Genomic DNA, 19,098 nt, shown 5'->3' on the forward strand with positions numbered 1-19,098 from the left:
TACACTGTATACAGGATAAAGCAGTATCAAAAAGACAAAAGACATGAGAGATGAGACATCTGAATTCTTTATAGCTTATACATATGTCTAACTGGCATTCTGCCTGATATCAGCTGCATTCTGGCTGAGGTACGTTTAAAAAACGTTTTATAGTAGCAACTTAAGATTTCTTTTATTTTATTTGGATCTAAAGGTTTGTGATTTAAAGCAGATGGAGGAATTATTGTCCAGCAGGTTGTGCTAGTGGGAAACTGTAGCAGGAACAAAGTGACTATGCTCAAACTCTGCAAAACGTGGCATCAGAATTTTGTTGTTGTTGTTGGTAAGTGAATACCAGTGATGAATTTAATAGTATAATTATTAATGGCCACAATTTGACGTCAGTGTGACAACTTCTTGAAATTTAATTTAAAAACATGTTTTTTTTTTGTTGTTTTTTTAAGTTTTAGTGAAAACATAACTATATAAAAACGAATAAGTGAATACTTCACATTGTATATATATACCTGGCTCATGCCTGCAGAGTACACTGAGTTCAAACTTACAGCCGGTCCCTTTTTGAACAGCTAGAGTGTTGCGTCATCAGTAAGCGCCGCTCGAGCGCGTGATCTTCACATCATCTCGATAGTGTATTATGCGTGGTTATTATATGTAGATTTGTTGCACCTGCACCGCTCGCTGTGCTGACGTAGTGTTTCAGGAAGCGGCGGCTGGAGACTGTGAAAACTTCGGGTTAAGAGCTTCATGGTGTGGAACCATCGCGCTGTAAAGGCGACCAGACATGGAGAACTGGAGTCTTGCTTCACTGTGTGTTCTGATCGCACTCACGGCGAGATGGGCGGTGTCGTTTAACTCTTACTCAGGTTAGTAGCTCGTCTCGTAGATTAAACGTCACCACGGTGAAGCACAGAATCGTGTTAAAGCTTTCCTTTTTTGGGGCCATAAAAAAATTATTAAAGTTTTGTTGTTGTTGTTGACACCTAAACAGGAGCTGGCAAACCACCTATGTTTGGGGATTATGAAGCGCAAAGGCACTGGCAGGAAGTGACGTATAACCTCCCCGTTCAGGAATGGTTGGTTCTATCTATCTATCTATCTATCTAATGATGGTTTTCTATAACCACATTATTTCTTATTCATTTATTTTCTATCATAGATCATTCTTTCTATCTATACATGTATCTATCTATCTATCTTATTCCTAACTAAGGAATAAATCACAGCAGGTTGTACATGAGGATTTTTCAATAAACATATTATTATTACTTAATTATCTGTTAATTTCTTTATTCATTTTTTTATCACTTAGCATTTTATCTCTAAACCCCATTATTAAAAAAGGAATAAATCACAACAGGTTGTATGATGATTTTCTTAATTAATAACTTTTTTTAAATTATTAATCAATTAACTCATTAATTTTCTATACCAACCATCCAATTACAGAGGTAAATAAATATATTTACCTTTTTATTTACATTTAAAAAGTAACTTTTAAGTGTGTGTCTTTGCGACACCATCCAGTGCGTGGTGGAGCCTTCTGTTGCATCACAGTCTTGGCTGTGATGTCACAGCAGAGGCCGGTCCCAATGTTAAGTCTATGGGACTTTTTGGGGGTGTTTTTTTGGGGATTCTGGGGGCACCGTCTGACGGCCCCCCGCCAAAAGTCATGGCACACCATTCCCAAACGAGCCCGCGGAATGGTGTAAAATACGTGAGGGTTTCCTCAAAGCTGTGGGACGAGAAACGCTGCAAAGTATTAGGGATATAATAAATAGATTGCGAGTAACGCCTCAAAGTCTTAGGGATATAATAAATGGATTGCGCAATGATTTCTAGGAGAAAAGAGTAATAAGTGTGTGCCGGGCACACTTAAGGCACACTTAATAATTGAAACTAATATAACAAGGCCATTGGATTTAAAGTATGTGTTTTTAATCATAAAAATAAACAGTATACTGTATAGGGAAATGCTTCATTTTCGTCTTGTGTATTGAAAATCTGATTTAAATTTCAGAATTGAAATTGAGCCGCAGCCTTGTAAAGATTGGAAATAGCTGATTTAGGTAAACCTATAACCGATAGCTGGTCAGAAATTGAATGACAAATTTCTTAAACAAATCCTGCAGCTTTTGCAGAAAATATCAACATCTTGCGTCTTCAGCAAATACTCATATTTTGTGAGCGCATCGCTTCGTCTTCTTCTTTTCAGTTTATGGTTTGTGAGAGCATGACATTTAAACAAACAACAACCTTGATTACATAGCATTTAAATTTTTCCCAAATACGTTTAGTAGTTTTAATACTTCAAAATATTTAGTATATATAATAGCTGCTTGATAAAAATAAGACAATAAACTCGAATCAAATTAAATTGAAAATCGCAACGCCTGAAAATCAAATTAGAATTGAATCGACATATCACCTATGATTTACAGCTCTACTGACCAATACAAAGCACTGACACTGGAGACTCCTTAAATATTAAATAAATATCTTTCTAGAGAAACTTTTATACTAGAGTGGAAGTGTTTTTTTTTTTTAATAAAAGATATTTTAAATAAGTTATTGTTACAGTAAGGCATATTAGAAGTGTATTAATATAGTCCAGTGAATTGTGTAAGTGGCAGCCGGCACTCCTGTCAGAGCTACAGTTAAAAAACATTCAACAGTTCTGCAGTGCTGTAAGCATTCAGCTGATGATAAGAACAGTTTCAGTTTCATTGTTTTATGATGCTACAATATTGTTTTTGTACTTTTAAAGGTACTTCAACACTACAGACAATGACCTGAACTACTGGGGCCTGGATTATCCCCCACTCACAGCCTACCACAGTCTCATATGTGCACATGTGTAAGTTTCATACTCGAGCTCTCTGATCAGTCAGAGACATGAGAAATGTGTACAAATTCAAGGGATGGATTTTGTTCAACCTTATACAGACCCAAATGTCAACTTAAACTTCATAATCTTTCATACTAGTAAAGAAAGTCTTACACTGCCTCGTTTATGATCAGATATAATTATTTTCTGTATGTAGTGCAAAGATGATTAATCCTGCTTGGGTGGAGTTGCATACCTCCAGAGGTTATGAGAGTGACTCACATAAATTATTTATGAGGGCCACAGGTAAGCACATATTTTCACATGCATTTTTATATTTTATGGACTCTTTCTTTTTGTTGAGTATTTGTTGCTGTTAGGAAGTCTCCAAGTCTTTAAAGTCATTAGAATTAAAAATATATATTTATATATTCATTTGATTGAATATGAAGAAATGAGGGGTGGCTTAAGACTTTTTACAGGACTGAACATACTATCAGCCATAACATTAACACCAACGCCAGGTGAACTGAACAGCATTGATTACTAGCTATACATCCGTTTACTTGGTGACAGGATTATGAACATCTAAGGGTCACCCATGCGCACAGAAACCAAAACCTATCCTGTCTCATCCGATCCCACAGAAAATCCAATGCAGGACAAATTGCGGAAAAAAGTCAATGCTAGCCATGATAGAAAGGTATTAGAACACCCATTACACCACAGCCCACTATGCATGTGGCCTGTCCGACAAAGGGCCCAATGCTGCCGACCTGGATTCCAAACTCCCCAGATCCCAATCCAATCAATCACGCATAAAATGTGCCCAACAGTGCTACACTGCTAGTGTTTCAGTGACAGACACCACAGCACACAACAGAGGGCCAGTGGAGCCATGCCTGAAGCCTGCCAGTCATGGCCCATCGCACAACAGAAACCCAAAACCTAGGTGGTTTTAATGTTATGGCTGATCACTGTAGATGAATACATTTGTGGCACATCCACAAGACAAGGTGGTTCCTATGTTTTGATGATCTCCTCTCCACTCTCCAGTTCTCGTCGCAGATATATTGATCTACATTCCTGCAGTTCTTCTGTACTGCTTCTACCTCAGCAATGGATCCTTCAAAAAGAAGGTACTCTTGGTTGTCTGGTCTTTATCAATGATTTAACCAGATGGTTTATCGTGACTGTGTTTTGTATGGTTTTTTTTTACTTTTTAAGGTTTCCATGGCTTTGTGCATCCTGCTTTATCCAGGACTCATCCTAATCGACTTTGGTCATTTTCAGTATCCTTTAACATGTGAATATTCTGTCATTAGTTTTGTTTGTATGCAATAATGAGTCAATTACTGCAACAAGCCTTAACCCCTGGTCAGATACAACAGTGTTAGTCTGGGCTTGGCGTTGCTTGGTGTAGTGGGACTCGGTTTGGGTCGGGACCTGCTTGGATCTCTGGCCTTCACCTTGGCTCTCAACTACAAACAGATGGAGCTGTACCATTCATTGCCTTTCTTCTGCTACCTCCTAGGCAGGTGTATTAAACAAGGCCTTCTGGGCAAAGGGTAAGTAACATTTTAGGCTCCTTTATGTTCTTATATAGTTCCTTCCTCTGGTGTTTTCTAGGGTTCAAATCCAGAGGCTGAGATCGCAAAACCATGATGTTGTACTTCTTTAATTACTTTTGTTGTTATTTGAACTCTACTATAGTAATTGTTTGAAACTAGGAAGTCGAATCGTGTGAGGTGAAACGAGTCCAGGACTGTATCTTGAATACAGTGTAGAGCTTGGCTGACTCGGCATTCCCCTGACTCACACGCATGCTACTTTTACATTTGTTGTTATAGTAACAGTGCACCAAAGGCATTTGGTAGCCATTGCATTGTTGGGTTAGATTACTTGGGGAAAAATATGTCCAGATGACCCTCTGGCGATGTTCTCTGCTCCCTGCTATGCCTGTCTGTGCATCGTCAAGCACTACAGCTGACCACAAGTCAGCAGCTCAGACAGACACACCTACGGCAAACTTCAACTTTTTATGTATATAAGACATCGCTGACATTCTAAAGGAGATTCTCAGTTATCATGTTCCATGTTCCATCTGCTGGGGTGTGCAGCTTTAGGAAAGTAGGCAACAACTACATTTATAAGGACAATATTTCTTTATTTCCTAATATTTCAGTATGTATTACATGGACAAATTGATTGAAAAATAATTTTGATTAGAGTTTACTTAACTGGATCTTGATCTGATCAGATGAGATAAAATGTGTGTTTACATGTTGAAAGCATTAAATCAGAATATAACATATTTGAAACTGTAAAGTGTTTAGTTTGTCAGAAATGTAACAAAAGGAGGAGTATTATCTCCATTAGTCCCGCCTACTGCGTTATGATTGGTTACCAAAATGTAGTCTCATCTATAATTGTTAGATGCTTTACTACATGTGAGACCCAGTGAATGAGAGTAAACATGGAGATTACAGTCAGTAATAGAAGTAAAATTTCCTTCCAGTAAACTCGTCAGGTCAGCTAATGTGACGTTAACGTGGGGAAAATATGCATGAGAGATGATTCGATCAAGTGTTTATGTGTCCGATATTCACCATTGAATGGATTATCAATCCACCTCCTCCTTCCAAAGAAAAAAAATATTCTGATCAATTCTGGTCAAGGTGTTTTAAGAAACATTTTTATTCTGTTTCTGTAATTATTGCAGTTATTATTGGACCATTAGTGTCCACGTAAATGCACCTAATGACAGGATGTTGGAAGTAGAGTTACTGTTAACACTTCAATGCTGATTACTTTCTCATAACATCTTTTACCAATAACAACAATAAAGTGTTTTATTCATTGTATTCGTTGTATACTTTCCTATGGCTGAGTGAGTGTTAGTGGGCTTCAGTTGTATAATAAGCTACAACAAGATGCCTCTGATTGAGCTGTTTGTTACTCTGCTGATTTTTTAAAAATATATTTTTTTTTATTTCTTATTCTTCCAGGCTGCTTCAGTTGGTGAAGATCTCATTGACTGTGCTGGTGACTTTTGCACTCTGCTGGTTGCCCTTCCTGTCAGATCCACAGCAGATCCAGCAGGTTCTGCATCGCTTGTTTCCAGTTGACCGTGGTTTATTCGAGGTATGTCCTCGAACTCAACAAGGTTCACACTTTCGCTGTAGCCAGTCGAGTTCGAACAGATAAAATAATTTCCTTTTCTCTTCCCATCAGTTCAGTATTCACTGCATGCGTTATTAATTTTATTCTTTTACAAACATGGCATCATTTTTTTTTTCTACAGGGATCAGTTTGATTTCAACTACTGTTACACAGAGCTCTTACTATATAGCGATAATCACATTGCTCTTTCTATATAGCGAGGACACACTGCTACAACTAAAATGAACATAAAGTTGCATGTTGCATTGTGTAATAACATGCAGAAAGTCGTGTGTATAAATCTGCCATATTAACTGCAGGAGGACATGCCGCGGTTTTTAGCATACTGGCGTAATTTGGCGCGTTGCGGTTATGTTGCGTTGCGCTGTCAGCCTACTTTCAAATGCGAGGTCATACTAGAAATGCCCCTGAGATGCGAATTTCAATGCAGAATATCTCTGTGTGTACATACATATATAGAGAAATTTACATAAAATGTTTTTTCTCACTCAAAATCCAGGACAGTGTTTTGTCACCATGTACTGTAATGTTGGTTTACATGTTACAGAATAGTATAACAAATCCAACAGTGTATTGGGGATTAGGTGGAATATATATAGTACTGTGGAAAAGTCTTTACCCCCCCCCCCCTTCATTCTTCATATAGAATTAAATAATATTTAATGATGTAGCTTAAATTAAAGAAATTGGAATAAATGAAATTCAATACAAACGATTGTTTATGTAACAACCTCAGCAGCAACCTCATTTCCCCTCTCGTCTGTTCCAAGCATTCAGCATCACCGGTATATTAATTACCAGCCTGATCATCTCTCATCATTTGCACCTGTTTCTCACTAGTTTATTAATTAAGTTAGATGTTTTTTATGCTTGAATGATTTATAGGTCACTTTATGGCTTAACAAACAAAAACATTTCAAATATGATCACATTAAAAATACAGGAAAGGCTTTTTTGGAAGCGAAATATGAAAAACTATGGAGTGGTTTAAGACTTTTGTGCATAGTATTATATATTTAAACGCCTTATGATTACTGGATTGGACACAGAATCTCATGTTGTGTGAAAAAAGGAAACCGTTGCTCTATTTCCTGTGAGAGCTTCGGATTATAGAAGTCTTTGTAATATTTCTCAACATCACTTTAACCAATCAGCATTAGTCCGAATCACAATGAAGATGGTGGATACTGGATACTTTCCTGCTCTGGGTGGTGGTGGATCCCGGCTTGTCCCAGAAGCACGAAGTGTGAGATGGAAATACAACTTGCATGAGACATCAACACAATAATCTGACCAATATATAGTCATAAGTTCTCCTACCAGCCTGGTCTTGGGAGCTGGAAGTAAACCGGAGAACCCACAGGACATTGGGAGAACATGTGCGCAGTAACCCAAGCTCACGATTGAGCCAGGTACTCTGGAGCTGTGAGGCGGCTTACGATATACTGTCCATCAAACATTAGCTTGTGACATTATGCTAACAGACTACACAAAGTGTGAGCAACTCTAACCTGGACACACGGATGGCTGTGAAAGACTGAGTTTGCCTAGCAGATGAGCCGAGCGCGTGTCTCTTAATGTGTGTCGTTTGGGGGACGGCATTCTAAATGCCAGGGTTAACAGTGTGTGTAAGTGTGTAAGGGTGACACTCACTTGAACTAATAGTATTGATGTCTGTGTAAGCAAGAAGGCTAGGACAAGTTGCTCATGTAAGTGTGAGTGAGAGGCACGCTGTCCAGACATGCTGTCTCTCTAACAGGGGACAAGTCACGCACTTTGACACCGAAACAGATCCGATACTACTCCGGGGTCAGAGGTGAGAGTGTTTTGGAGGTTATTTCAAACACATAGACTTGAGTTTCATTTCACATTTGCAATCAGAAGAGTATTTGGTGAGTCTGATTTATTTGCACACACACACACACACACATGCATACACGCTATACACAGCTTCGAGTTGCAGCAGCTGTGTTTGTGTAAAGTCGACATTACTTCAAGTAAGCTATAATCAAGGCTCCGGATTTGTGTCCTTTACTAATCCCAGGCACAACAGCTAAAACCTCAGAGAGAACTGTGCTAGTCGGAACAGAAACATAGATCCGTACATAGAGGTAATTATGTTCAGGAGCCATGACGTGATTGTCACTTTTTTAGGGTGGCCAGAGTACAGGAATGTGCTCGGCACGCAGAAAGAGGAGTCGCGAGCTGACTCGCACACATTTGACCCCACGAGCCCGAGTTTACAAATAAGTGCATAGCTTTTTTTTTTTTTTTTGCCATGCCACATGCTTGACACAGGGAAAGTCAGGAGTGACAGGAGTGAGTAGCTTGTCACCTCCAGCTCCAATGTGCAAATGTCACAGGGGAATTTTTATTGCACATGCAGTTGGGAAATGATTACGTAGAGTAATTCCACTTATTTGCTTTCTCTACAGAAGCTGCAGTGTATTTAAAGAGGCCCACCCATAGTTGTGAGGTCAAATTGGGTAACCTGTTACCAGGACGTACAGCTGTTGGGATTTAAAGGGGTCTTTGGTCCTGATGCAGATTAAAATATATTAACATATAGATCTGTTTTAAAAAAAAGTAAGATGGCAGCCAAAGTACAATACCAAAAGGGATAGTTCAGTTCTGTCTTAAAATTAAAATTAAGGTTTAAGTAAGTACATTATCATAGGCTTTGTCGTTATAAGTTTTTCTGCGCTGCACACTGACCGTAAAATTTGTTACTTGGAAAGTGAGTATGATTTAAGCAACCGGGTCTAAATTTAACAACCCTGGTGAAACACATAGGATGCTTCGGCAGTCCCACCGAACCTCATCAAGTTCATATCTTCCATAGTTAATGTGCATTAAGAACATTAAATTTACCTCTTTTCTTTTCCTAAAAATAGCCACATGGCTAGTTTCTTTACCGGCCGTTTTCACCTTGTCTGTATTTACTTCATAAAACTGTCTCTTCACTGTAGACCTCAACTTGACTTGTTGAGTTTTAGGCCTATCATGATGCCCTTTATTTGCATAGACACTTCACTAAGGTCCATAGAACAGCTACCGAATCCAAATTTAACACTCAGAACCACCTCCAAACGTTGATCAATGTTTGCTTGATTAGTCATTTGGAGTAACAAAGAAAACAGGCCACACCTGGTGATGCAAATTCTTGTCAACCAGTTGTTCCAGTATTTATAATAACCCATTATGACATTGTCAAAAAGCAGTTGTACAAAAATCCAGACATGGGAGAAAATGTCTATGAATCAAATGATGATCTGTATTACTTACTATCTGACTCATTTTGCGCAATCTTAATTTGAAACCTTAAGCCTATACTATAGCTCGACCCAGGTCTTAGTTTGGTCTCACGCTATGCCATAATATCCATTCACACTCCAAAATGTAGGTTTGTTCATTTTTTTTTTTTTGTAAACAATTGCTGTGATGGAGGTTTACTTGAGAGCATTTGATGTGGTTTGATACATGTGTGGAATGATTTATCATTTGGTTTAGTAAATGATGATAAGAAGCTATAAACTTTATTTCTAAGACATAAGCTTAAGACATTTGTCTCAGCTGGTCGCTATACTTGAGGGACATTTTTCCTGAACTCACTTTAGCAGTGAAGGTCATTAGGGCAAATCGCTGGTTGTCAAAAAGGGGTGTAAGAACCTCCAGTGGTCTTCATACTTATTTTGTCGTATTTAGTTGGAAATCACACACCATCATCATTGCTTTTTATCACTATTAGTCAGACTGGGCACATTTCTTGAATGGGGTTAATTCAAACTCAAGCTAGTAGTTCTGTGAATATCATCAACTTGGACATGATGTGTGGTGTCATTGGAAAGTTCTGGGATAAAAAGCTGGACAACTTCAACAAATAGCCCACATATGTACTGTACTTTTGATTGATAACGTTTATTAATTTCTTGAATTCAATTTACATAATAACATTTATTTGGTATAATGGAATGAGGGCTGGCTCAAGACTTTTGCATAGTATGGAATATATTTAAAAAAGTTTTGACAAAATTCTCACTTCTAGGTTTTGTATCTGCAAAAGGTTTAAGAACTCCAGGAATAACTGATACACTGGAAACCCACATTATAGAAATATCATTATGATTTTGATTAAAAAATTTTTTTATTAACATAGAGATAAATGATCAGAGAAACAACTGCTCCTCATTCCATTGTTGGAAAAATATTTATTTGAACTGTCCTGTTGATTGCGTGTGTGTGTGTGTGTGTGTGTGTGTGTGTGTGTTTAGGATAAAGTGGCTAACACATGGTGCAGCTTGAACGCCCTGATGAAGATCAAGAGCCTGCTGTCCAGAGATACTCAGCTGCTCCTCAGGTAATCCGTCTTCCATCCGTTTACCAACCATCCACCCTTTCTCTGCCTTCGGTCCACCTTCTGGAGGCCTCATTACGATTGAGTGCGCTGAAGATTATCAAACCCTAATGATATCCGTGAGCTTTCGGACACAATGATATCTGCTCGGTAATCTGCAGCTGGTCTTGGTAGAGATTTCTAAAGAAACAAAGGGACGTGTTTAGCTGTCCGAGGTTAAAACTAGTCTATCTGAGAGATTTTCTAGGCAGATTCTCTGGTGCCGTTTGAGTGAATAGAGTCCAAGTCTTTGGCATGATTAAATCTGTAAATCTATTTTAGGCACAAAGGCAGCATTTTCTTTACAACTGGTAATCCCTGGGATTACTTGGCCTTGGATTATTTGTGCTTTTGTTGCTGGGTTATATGTCCAGATTACAAGTGGCCATATTTTGATAAAGTTCTGCGTGAGCTCATCCTGCACACGTTTTAGAGAATCCCAAAGGTCGTTTAAATATGTTTGATTGGTCAAGGAGTCCTCTTCAGCACAATACAATATTTATTGCATCTGTTGCCTAGCTTTGGTCATGCATATTTATTAAGTAGTCATTCATGGTTTTAGTGATTGCACTATTCTGGTCAAGGTCATGGTGGACCTTAACCAGAGTCTATAACAATGGGTGTGAGATTGGAAATATACTGAATGGGATGCATGCCACCATAAAAGCACACCCTCACAATTTCAGTCACACATACTGTAGGGGCAGTTTGGCATCACCAGTTGACCTGCTGGCCGGTAACCAAAGAACTTCCAGTAGGAGCATGTATGAAACTCTTGAGCTATGATGCAGCAACTCTATGCCACGGTGCTGCCCAAACTCGGTACATGCAGTAGTCAAAACACCTAGTCAAATTTGTCCTTTTTTTTTTTTCAGTTTTGCTATGACTCTCCTATTCACCTTGCCTTCGTCAATTAAATTGTTGACCAAACCCACCCTATGGCAGTTTAAATTGGCTTTGGTACGTATTATTACTGTCTCCTTTTAATTCCTTGTTATTATCTGTTGACATTTTATCCGACAAACGTATGATCTAAATATGTATGGTTTTGTACTTCAGGTGAACTCCTCACTGGCCTTTTTCCTCTTCTCCTTTCAAGTCCACGAGAAGTCCATCCTGCTGCCTGCCTTGTAAGTTTGTTTATTCTGCATATTTTATTGTATGCTTTATAGAATTTGTGGTCAAGTGACTGATGGAGGTGTGGATACAGACCCAGCAAAGTGTTTTATTAGACAAAACTGGAAAAAAAAATACTACAACAGTGTCCTTCAATACATGAGAAAGTGTCAAAAGATCAGGTACTCTGGATTTCTAACCATGAACCAGCTTGGCTTCTGTAGCAAATCTTGTGTTGCGGTTTATCCAAACCCACGCATTTCCCTAAATGGAGGCAGATTATGAGATCAGAGACTAGTGTTTTGTAACTGTAGACTGAACTGTAGTCACTATTCAGGATCATTCATTGCTTATGTTCATGAAATGTTCAGTGAGGCCCGAATAGTCTGAGATGTATCTGAGATGCTATGGTGTCCACTCCTGGGCAGATTGACACACTTGGCATTAACGCACGTGAATGCTCCAGACCAGCAAACTGCCAAAACTTCTGCTTTCATAGAAGTCTGCACACATGTTGATGATCAATTAATCAAGGGCTGATGATGCCTAATACTAAGAACGGCTAAGATCAGATGAATTTTATTATGATTTACACAGAGAAATCATGTCTAAAACAAAAAAAAAACTGACAAAAACATGACTGTAGCACATATGATTTGTCTTCCCTCCTTTTGTAATATCGTAAAATGTGTGTAATATTGTTATGATATTAAATAACCTGAAACCTTCCTTTATACCAAGTATCTTAAAGACTTTGAAGTACTTTAATAGGTGCACTTATTAAATACGTGATCCATATGACGGTTGCCATTTGTATACCTTCCTATTAATAAATAATCATAAATTTACCACATAAGAAACAGAAGATTTGCCTGCGTCTATGAACAATGTCTCACCATGTAACCGTATTTATAGAACGTATGATGTATTTGGTTACAGATGTACATTGATCTATTATGATAGATTAGCCAGATTGTTGCTTTATTAACTGTTGAGTTATATCGCACACCTGTTCAGATCAATCATTAATGCATGTCACTGGATTAGGAGGCACACATTCTAGGCCACAGTGATCTCTCAGTGTGTGTGTGTAAGGGTGTGGGATCAGATCTTAGGGCAAATGCACTGGTGTAACTGTGCACAGATTGGGTGCTGTAATTACTGGATCAGTGAGGAAGGCTCAGGGAGGTTGTACCTACAAGCCTCTTTCTGGATAATAATAGCTTTGACGTTAGATCAATGTATTTTTTTTATGTAATGCACTTCAGCATAAACAAGGTCAATTTGTGTACTTCATGCTTTTTAGTTTACTGTTATTTCTGTTAAAGATTGATTGTTAAAGATTGATTGGAATTTCCATGGGGTGTTCAAGTCAAACCGGGACCTTTGATAATAACAGAACACGGCTATGAGATTAAAAATGACCTTTTATTTCTCAATATAATCCCCTGCTACACTAATGCACTTATCCCAGCGTTTCACTAGTGCTTGGATACCATCAAAGTAAAATGTTTTCTTAGTACACCCGGAGCCGTGATCGGACTGCCCGCTTTATATTTGAAACGCTGGCCTCCCAGGAACTCCTTTAACATCCCAAACGTGTGGAAATGGCTTGGAGTGAGGTCAGGACTGTACAGGGGATGTAACAATAACTCCCAGCAAAGTTCCTATAATGTGCAATTGGTGTTGATGAATGATTTTGCTTACAGTTCCTATTTTATCTCTAGATTTTTAAGTCCCAAGTTGGCTTAAACATCCCTCATCCTTGTATGGTTGCTGCATTTCTGAGATCATAATTTAACGTATAATGAATGAAACATGACATGCTGAGCTGCGAGTTGTGTCATTCCTCCTACAAGGAGGCTTAACAGCACAGTGAAATATTTTTCTTTACATGCCTCCTTGTAAGGAAGCTGGCATCAAAGTACAGGGTCAGCCATGACGTTCATGACACCATGCCCCATGTTGGCACCATTTTGAGGGCCTTGCTCAAGGGCACAGCAGTGTTTACACATTTACATTTCTAATCATTCAGCAAATTACATATCACGTTATTTTTTACCTACAGTATATATTTTGGATGATGAAAAATGTGTGTTATAAAAGCTATAAAGAGTCCTTGTTACTCTTTATATAATTAAGACAAAAATGCAGCCCATCAGGTTGAGAAACTTGAAAGTGAAACCTCCTCTGTCCTTCCTGACTGTTACAATGTGGTAACTCCTTTCAATTATTAGGTTTTACTAAATTATCTAGTCTTTAATGAAATTATAAATCAGTATAACATTGTTTGCAAATTATCAATGTTGCATAGACAATGGAGTCATATTTTTATAATAAGAAATCAAGAACTGTCATTAGACATCCATTACAATAAAATTATTCGTGCCTGTGCTAGACATGGTGGAAATTACATGTAAAAATACACTGGAATAGTTCTTTAGGTAAATGATGAGCTACTGTATATACGGCATGGAGCATTATACAGAGCCATGGATCAAACACAGGACATCAGTAATCAGCTCAGGCTTTTAACTCCTCTACCTGATTAAAATATGGAGTTGACAAAATAATTACTACTACTAAAAAAAGTTTGCTGTGCTTCATAAATGTTAATTTCTACATTTCTTTATTTTTTAGGCCAGTGTGCCTTTTGATGAATGAACTTCCACTAATGGCCATTTGGTTCCTGATGGTGTCCATCTTCAGGTGAGCATATTAAAACAAAGGCACATTTTACTCATTTAAAATTTTAAGTGTACAATTATAAGAATTCATTTTAGAAAACATGCTTAAAACTAGCTAAATAACAATATCTAATAGAACAAGATATTACACTTAAAAATTTCACATGCACAAAAACTTAAGATTTCAGTAAGCCTTAAATTACATGTAGTGATGGCCGTACACATGAACGTGCATATGTTGTTGCTATAGAAACAATAACATGTTCGAATAAAAGCATGTGTGGCACCTTTTGACCAATTAGTTTAAAGAATTCAACAGCGCTGGAATACTTGAGCACGTGAGGGAGTGCTGTTGTACTGAATATCGTCTTAGACATCGTATAAGCTTTTCACTGGATATCATACTGTGTATGTGACGAATAGAATTTGGATTTGAATACCATAAGAGCCTTTTGTATGAATGCTGCTCAGCATTCTGTTTAGTCAAACTGCCAGTATTCTTAAATGCTAATGTTTTTTTGTTGAATACATACTTCTTTTTGTTATCTAGGATAATCTAGTTTTCTTTCATGAATGAGTTTTTGTCAAACAATTAGACCGAAACAACAGTCGTTTGCGATATTTTAATGTCTCGAACACACAAGTATTACATTTAATGCTTAAATTTACAATTTGCTGCGGAATGTTGTGCAATGAAAACTTGAATTGTTTAAGTGGCATGACCCCATCGCTGAGGCACGTCGCCTGATAAAATGATGGTTTTGTTAGTTTTGCTTCATTTATTGTACAAGTGACAGGCCTAATCCCAAGGTTAAATTAGTTACCTGACACAAGCAGCGTTTTCTCTTAATGCAATTTATCTCTTTAGACCAGATGCTGTATCTTATATATCTTTTTATTTCTTTCTGTAGCATGCTGCCTCTTTTGCTGAAGGACGGTTTGCTCCTGCCTTACGTGGTGACCTCAGTGGCCTTCCTCTTCTTCAGTGTATATCTTTTCTCAGCTCTAGGAAGAACCTCAGAGGAGGAGCTCAGACTGGGCCCGTTTCACAAAATCACCCAGTACTTCCTGTCCAAACGCTCATTCAGCCGACTAATTAAGTTCACAGTAAGTATTTAAAAAAAAAAAAAAAAACACCAATACATGTATTTAAAGTGATTAATAATTGCCCTGGGTGGTTTGGGGAAATGTGTACAGCTGCAAGGTAAAGAGAGGATGTATGGTAGCATGCGGACACAAAATATGCAAGCGGATAAGACCAAGAAGAATTTATCTAATGTTAGATGGCACAATAACGGGTCATTTTTCAATTTTTATACGCCGTTAATTTGGTCAATTTCCAATTCCCACCCAGCTGGCTGTCCACTATCACATGCTTCCTCGACAACAAATGAAAGCACAATTTTTAACACAGTATCCGATCCCGCCAAAAAAGCCACAAATACCCTGCTTCCACATGCATGAATCTACAGACACACAAGAACAGTTTGTGTTGGTCACTGTGAGTGACAGGGGAAAGAGTGTGCCGTACGTCCATCACAACCAACACTGACAATTATACTTTCTAAGCCACCAATAGCTGTGGCACTTTCAGGATACTCACCATCTCAAAGCTACGATCTGTTCACCATAGGGTGAATGCATTTCTCTTGTACTAAATGCTTCCTTTTTAACAAATGCTTCATTTCACACTATTGTGTCTCAGAGGTCTGCTTGCCCCTTTTTTTTTACACTTGGTAAATGGAAGATAACGTCACAAATTATTATTTTTTTCTAATTTCACCACCAAAGTATTACAGTAGAACGCTAATCACACAATGACTTAGCTGCCAGTACTTAAAATATGCCATTTTCCATGCTTGTACAAATCACATGACCAGATAAATAAATGCTCCCATGGCCCATGCCACTATTTTAAAATACAATAACAGTGCTGTGAAAATGTATCCCCTTCCTTATATTTTTTTAGATTGTTTAGTGTGCTTCACTTTGTCGGAGGGGGCACTGGTGGCTCAGTGGTAGGTGTTTTGCCTGCCATGCGGAAAGCCCGGGTTCTATTCCCAGCCAGTGCCCAAACCCCAGCCACTGGATGCAGTGCCGGTCCCAAGCCCGGATAAAATAGGAGGGTTGCGTCAGGAAGGGCATCCGGCTTAAAACCTGTGCCAAGTTGTAGTGCGGACTGGGTATTCCGCTGTGGCGACCCCTTGCCGGGAGCAGCCAAAAGAACAACAACAGTGTGCTTCACTTTGTCAGACAGTTTCTATTTAAGTGATTTCTTGGTCTGGCAATAATCAGGCCTGAGTGTGGCAAGTGAAGTTTATTTATTTTCTTTTTTTTTTTTTTTTAAGTTGGTAATCACAGTTCATCCACGATTTATATAGCTTTTTCATAAATGGCCAGGCAGGTTTGGACAGCTTTTTTCCTTTAATAAAATAAAAAAAATTAAAAACTGCATTTTATATTTATTTAGGTTATCTCTAAGTAATATTAAAATTGGTTTGATGATCTGATTCTGAACTGTGTGATGACAGAGGCAAATCCTGTACTTTTTTACAGCACTGTACATTTAAAATAAAATAACCTCCAATGGACATCGATCTGTGAAGTCTGTAGAAGCTTAATTTGACATCATATACATGAATACATGAGTTCATAAGTTCATATTAGGAGTGCAATGTAATGTAAAACTCACAGATCATTTTTTCGTATTAAAAAAAAACAGACAAATAATGTTAATTGGCTTTTATTATTCTCATAGTTTATAGAGCACATAAAGCCTAGGAACTTTTGCCCATGTTTTAAGCTTGTTTTAAATGAAACTTGTTTAACTAAATATGAAAAAAGTGTTAATACATCTTCAATACTTAAAAAAAAAAATCAATAAGTAATTGTTTAAATGCAACATAAAGGATGGATATTTAACCTTTTTTTTACCTTATCTTTTCGTGCACCATAGTGAATTAAAATAAAATTGGCCCAATTTATCTTGCGCAGGGAAAAAGTGTCTTAATGGGTAACTTAAAAAATCTGGACAATTTAATTAAGTTAAATATTTCCTTAAAATATGTTCTTGGCAACCCTGGTGAGCAAAGGAGTTCTGTAAAAATGTTTTTTCCCGTTTCCTGTGTTTTTTTTTATTGTTATTTTTTAACAATACTTCATATATTTGTTTTACTAAATTCAAGCAAATATTATAACACCAAATTTCAGGTGCATCATTAATGTTTTATATGATTTGAGATGCGTTTGTGCTTATGGTGTTTTGCCAACTGAACCCACAGTGTTCTTTTAAGTGAATGTGTTTTAATAAATCTTTAATATAAAAAAAGAAAATCAAAAAGGATTAGTTAAAATGCAACATGAAAGACAAATATTTAAATTTTATTTTTTCTTATTTTTTCTGTTCACCACAATGGTATACGTACATGTGCTATTAACTACCTTCCAGCCATCCTTTATAGACATGTTAATGTTTAATAGACATGTTAATGGGGGTTTCTATAAAATAAGTCGGTTTGTTGTGTCATTTCACTTCAAAGGAACATTTTCTTAAATATATTTATTTATTTTAACAGTTTGGAGCCTCATTGGTGATCATGGCTGGTCTGAGCTTTTTGAGTGTGGCAGTGGATCCTCCAGCTGATCTGCCAGATTTGTTTCCAGTTCTAGTTTCCCTTTTCTCCTTCTATCTGTTCCAAGTTATGCTGCTGTATTTCAACCTAGTCCAACTGACCGACCTGACCAACAAAAAGAGCCAAAAGAAGACAAACTGAAACAGAGGGTCTATTTCAAAAGAGGATATTATGGAGAATGATGATTAAGGAAAAGGGAGAATTCCATGCATTAGAATAAATTGGATCTAATTCAGGAAATTGAATTTCCTCTTATTAAATAGCTGGAGAAAATCTTCTCTGTTTAAAATAGTGACTTAGTTGGAATGGAGGGAAAGTTTTGCTGATTTACAAAAGAAGGATTATAACATATACAAAACATACAAAGCCCCATTGCATAAACAATGAATATTTTGTAAGTAAAAAAAAAAGTATCACATTCTTTTAAGGACCAACTGGTAAGGACCATTTGTTACCTTCATTTATTAATGAATATTTTTCTATACATTAATAAATGCTTTTCTACAAAATACGTTGTCGGGTCTCGTATTATAAATCAACAAAGCAAGCCTTAAAATCAAAGAAAATTACAACAAAATCAAGCAAGTGAACGTGAGAAACTTCTGTACGTACACACACGAATAGAAAAGAATAAAATGCATTGCCTGTATGCGCCATAAAACAAACATGATGGGATGGGACATATAGGAACACAATGTCATAAAGCTGAAATATCAGAGGAACAAACGTGCACACAATCTTTCGCCACCTCCTTCTTTCATACAAGTTAATGACTGGCATTAAAAAAAATCCATTACGACTGTAAATGTTATTGGGTCACAGAGGGGCTATAGTGTTACAGCTTGTACAAGCCCCGTAGCCACATAGACACACACAGGACTGTGTTCTGAGTCAACACATGCTACAGAGACACCGTTAGATATCAAATATAGATTGAGAGGCAAACTGAGTTAAAGGAGAAATGGACAGATTGGTGAAGGCAGTGATGAATCAGGAAACAAGCAGCAAAAATATTTAGAAGCTTCACTATAGTTGTAGGACCTCGAAAATATTGATCGAGCTGCTGTTGAGAAAAATGAATCAACACCTTCTGACCAATCAGAAAAAAGCCTTTCGACAATGTAATGAAGTAAGTGCACAGACGAGTGTCTGGAAATCCAGTAGTCAGCATTTGTCCGCTATTTTCTGTGAATGGACGGTCAGGTTGATGAGGTTCTGGAGATCTGTGCCATCACCTGATACGAGTCATATAAAATCACTGCC

At 37.5% G+C, this 19,098-nt stretch overlaps 1 protein-coding gene across 1 annotated transcript; it reads left to right on the forward strand.

The window, feature by feature from the left end:
* The first annotated feature begins 686 nt into the window (after positions 1–686).
* On the forward strand, positions 687–18,192 carry alg6 (ALG6 alpha-1,3-glucosyltransferase). The gene is made up of 14 exons (XM_053499635.1): positions 687–863; positions 989–1,073; positions 2,765–2,854; positions 3,042–3,130; positions 3,881–3,963; positions 4,052–4,116; positions 4,207–4,392; positions 5,833–5,968; positions 10,279–10,364; positions 11,276–11,360; positions 11,460–11,530; positions 14,157–14,225; positions 15,115–15,310; positions 17,779–18,192. Exons 1-14 carry the CDS (start codon positions 782–784, stop codon positions 17,974–17,976), a joined length of 1,521 nt encoding a protein of 506 aa, XP_053355610.1. The 5' UTR covers positions 687–781; the 3' UTR covers positions 17,977–18,192.
* The last annotated feature ends 906 nt before the right edge of the window (positions 18,193–19,098 follow it).

The sequence above is a fragment of the Clarias gariepinus genome, chromosome 6 (assembly GCF_024256425.1).
Source record: "Clarias gariepinus isolate MV-2021 ecotype Netherlands chromosome 6, CGAR_prim_01v2, whole genome shotgun sequence".
Taxonomy (NCBI): domain Eukaryota; kingdom Metazoa; phylum Chordata; class Actinopteri; order Siluriformes; family Clariidae; genus Clarias; species Clarias gariepinus.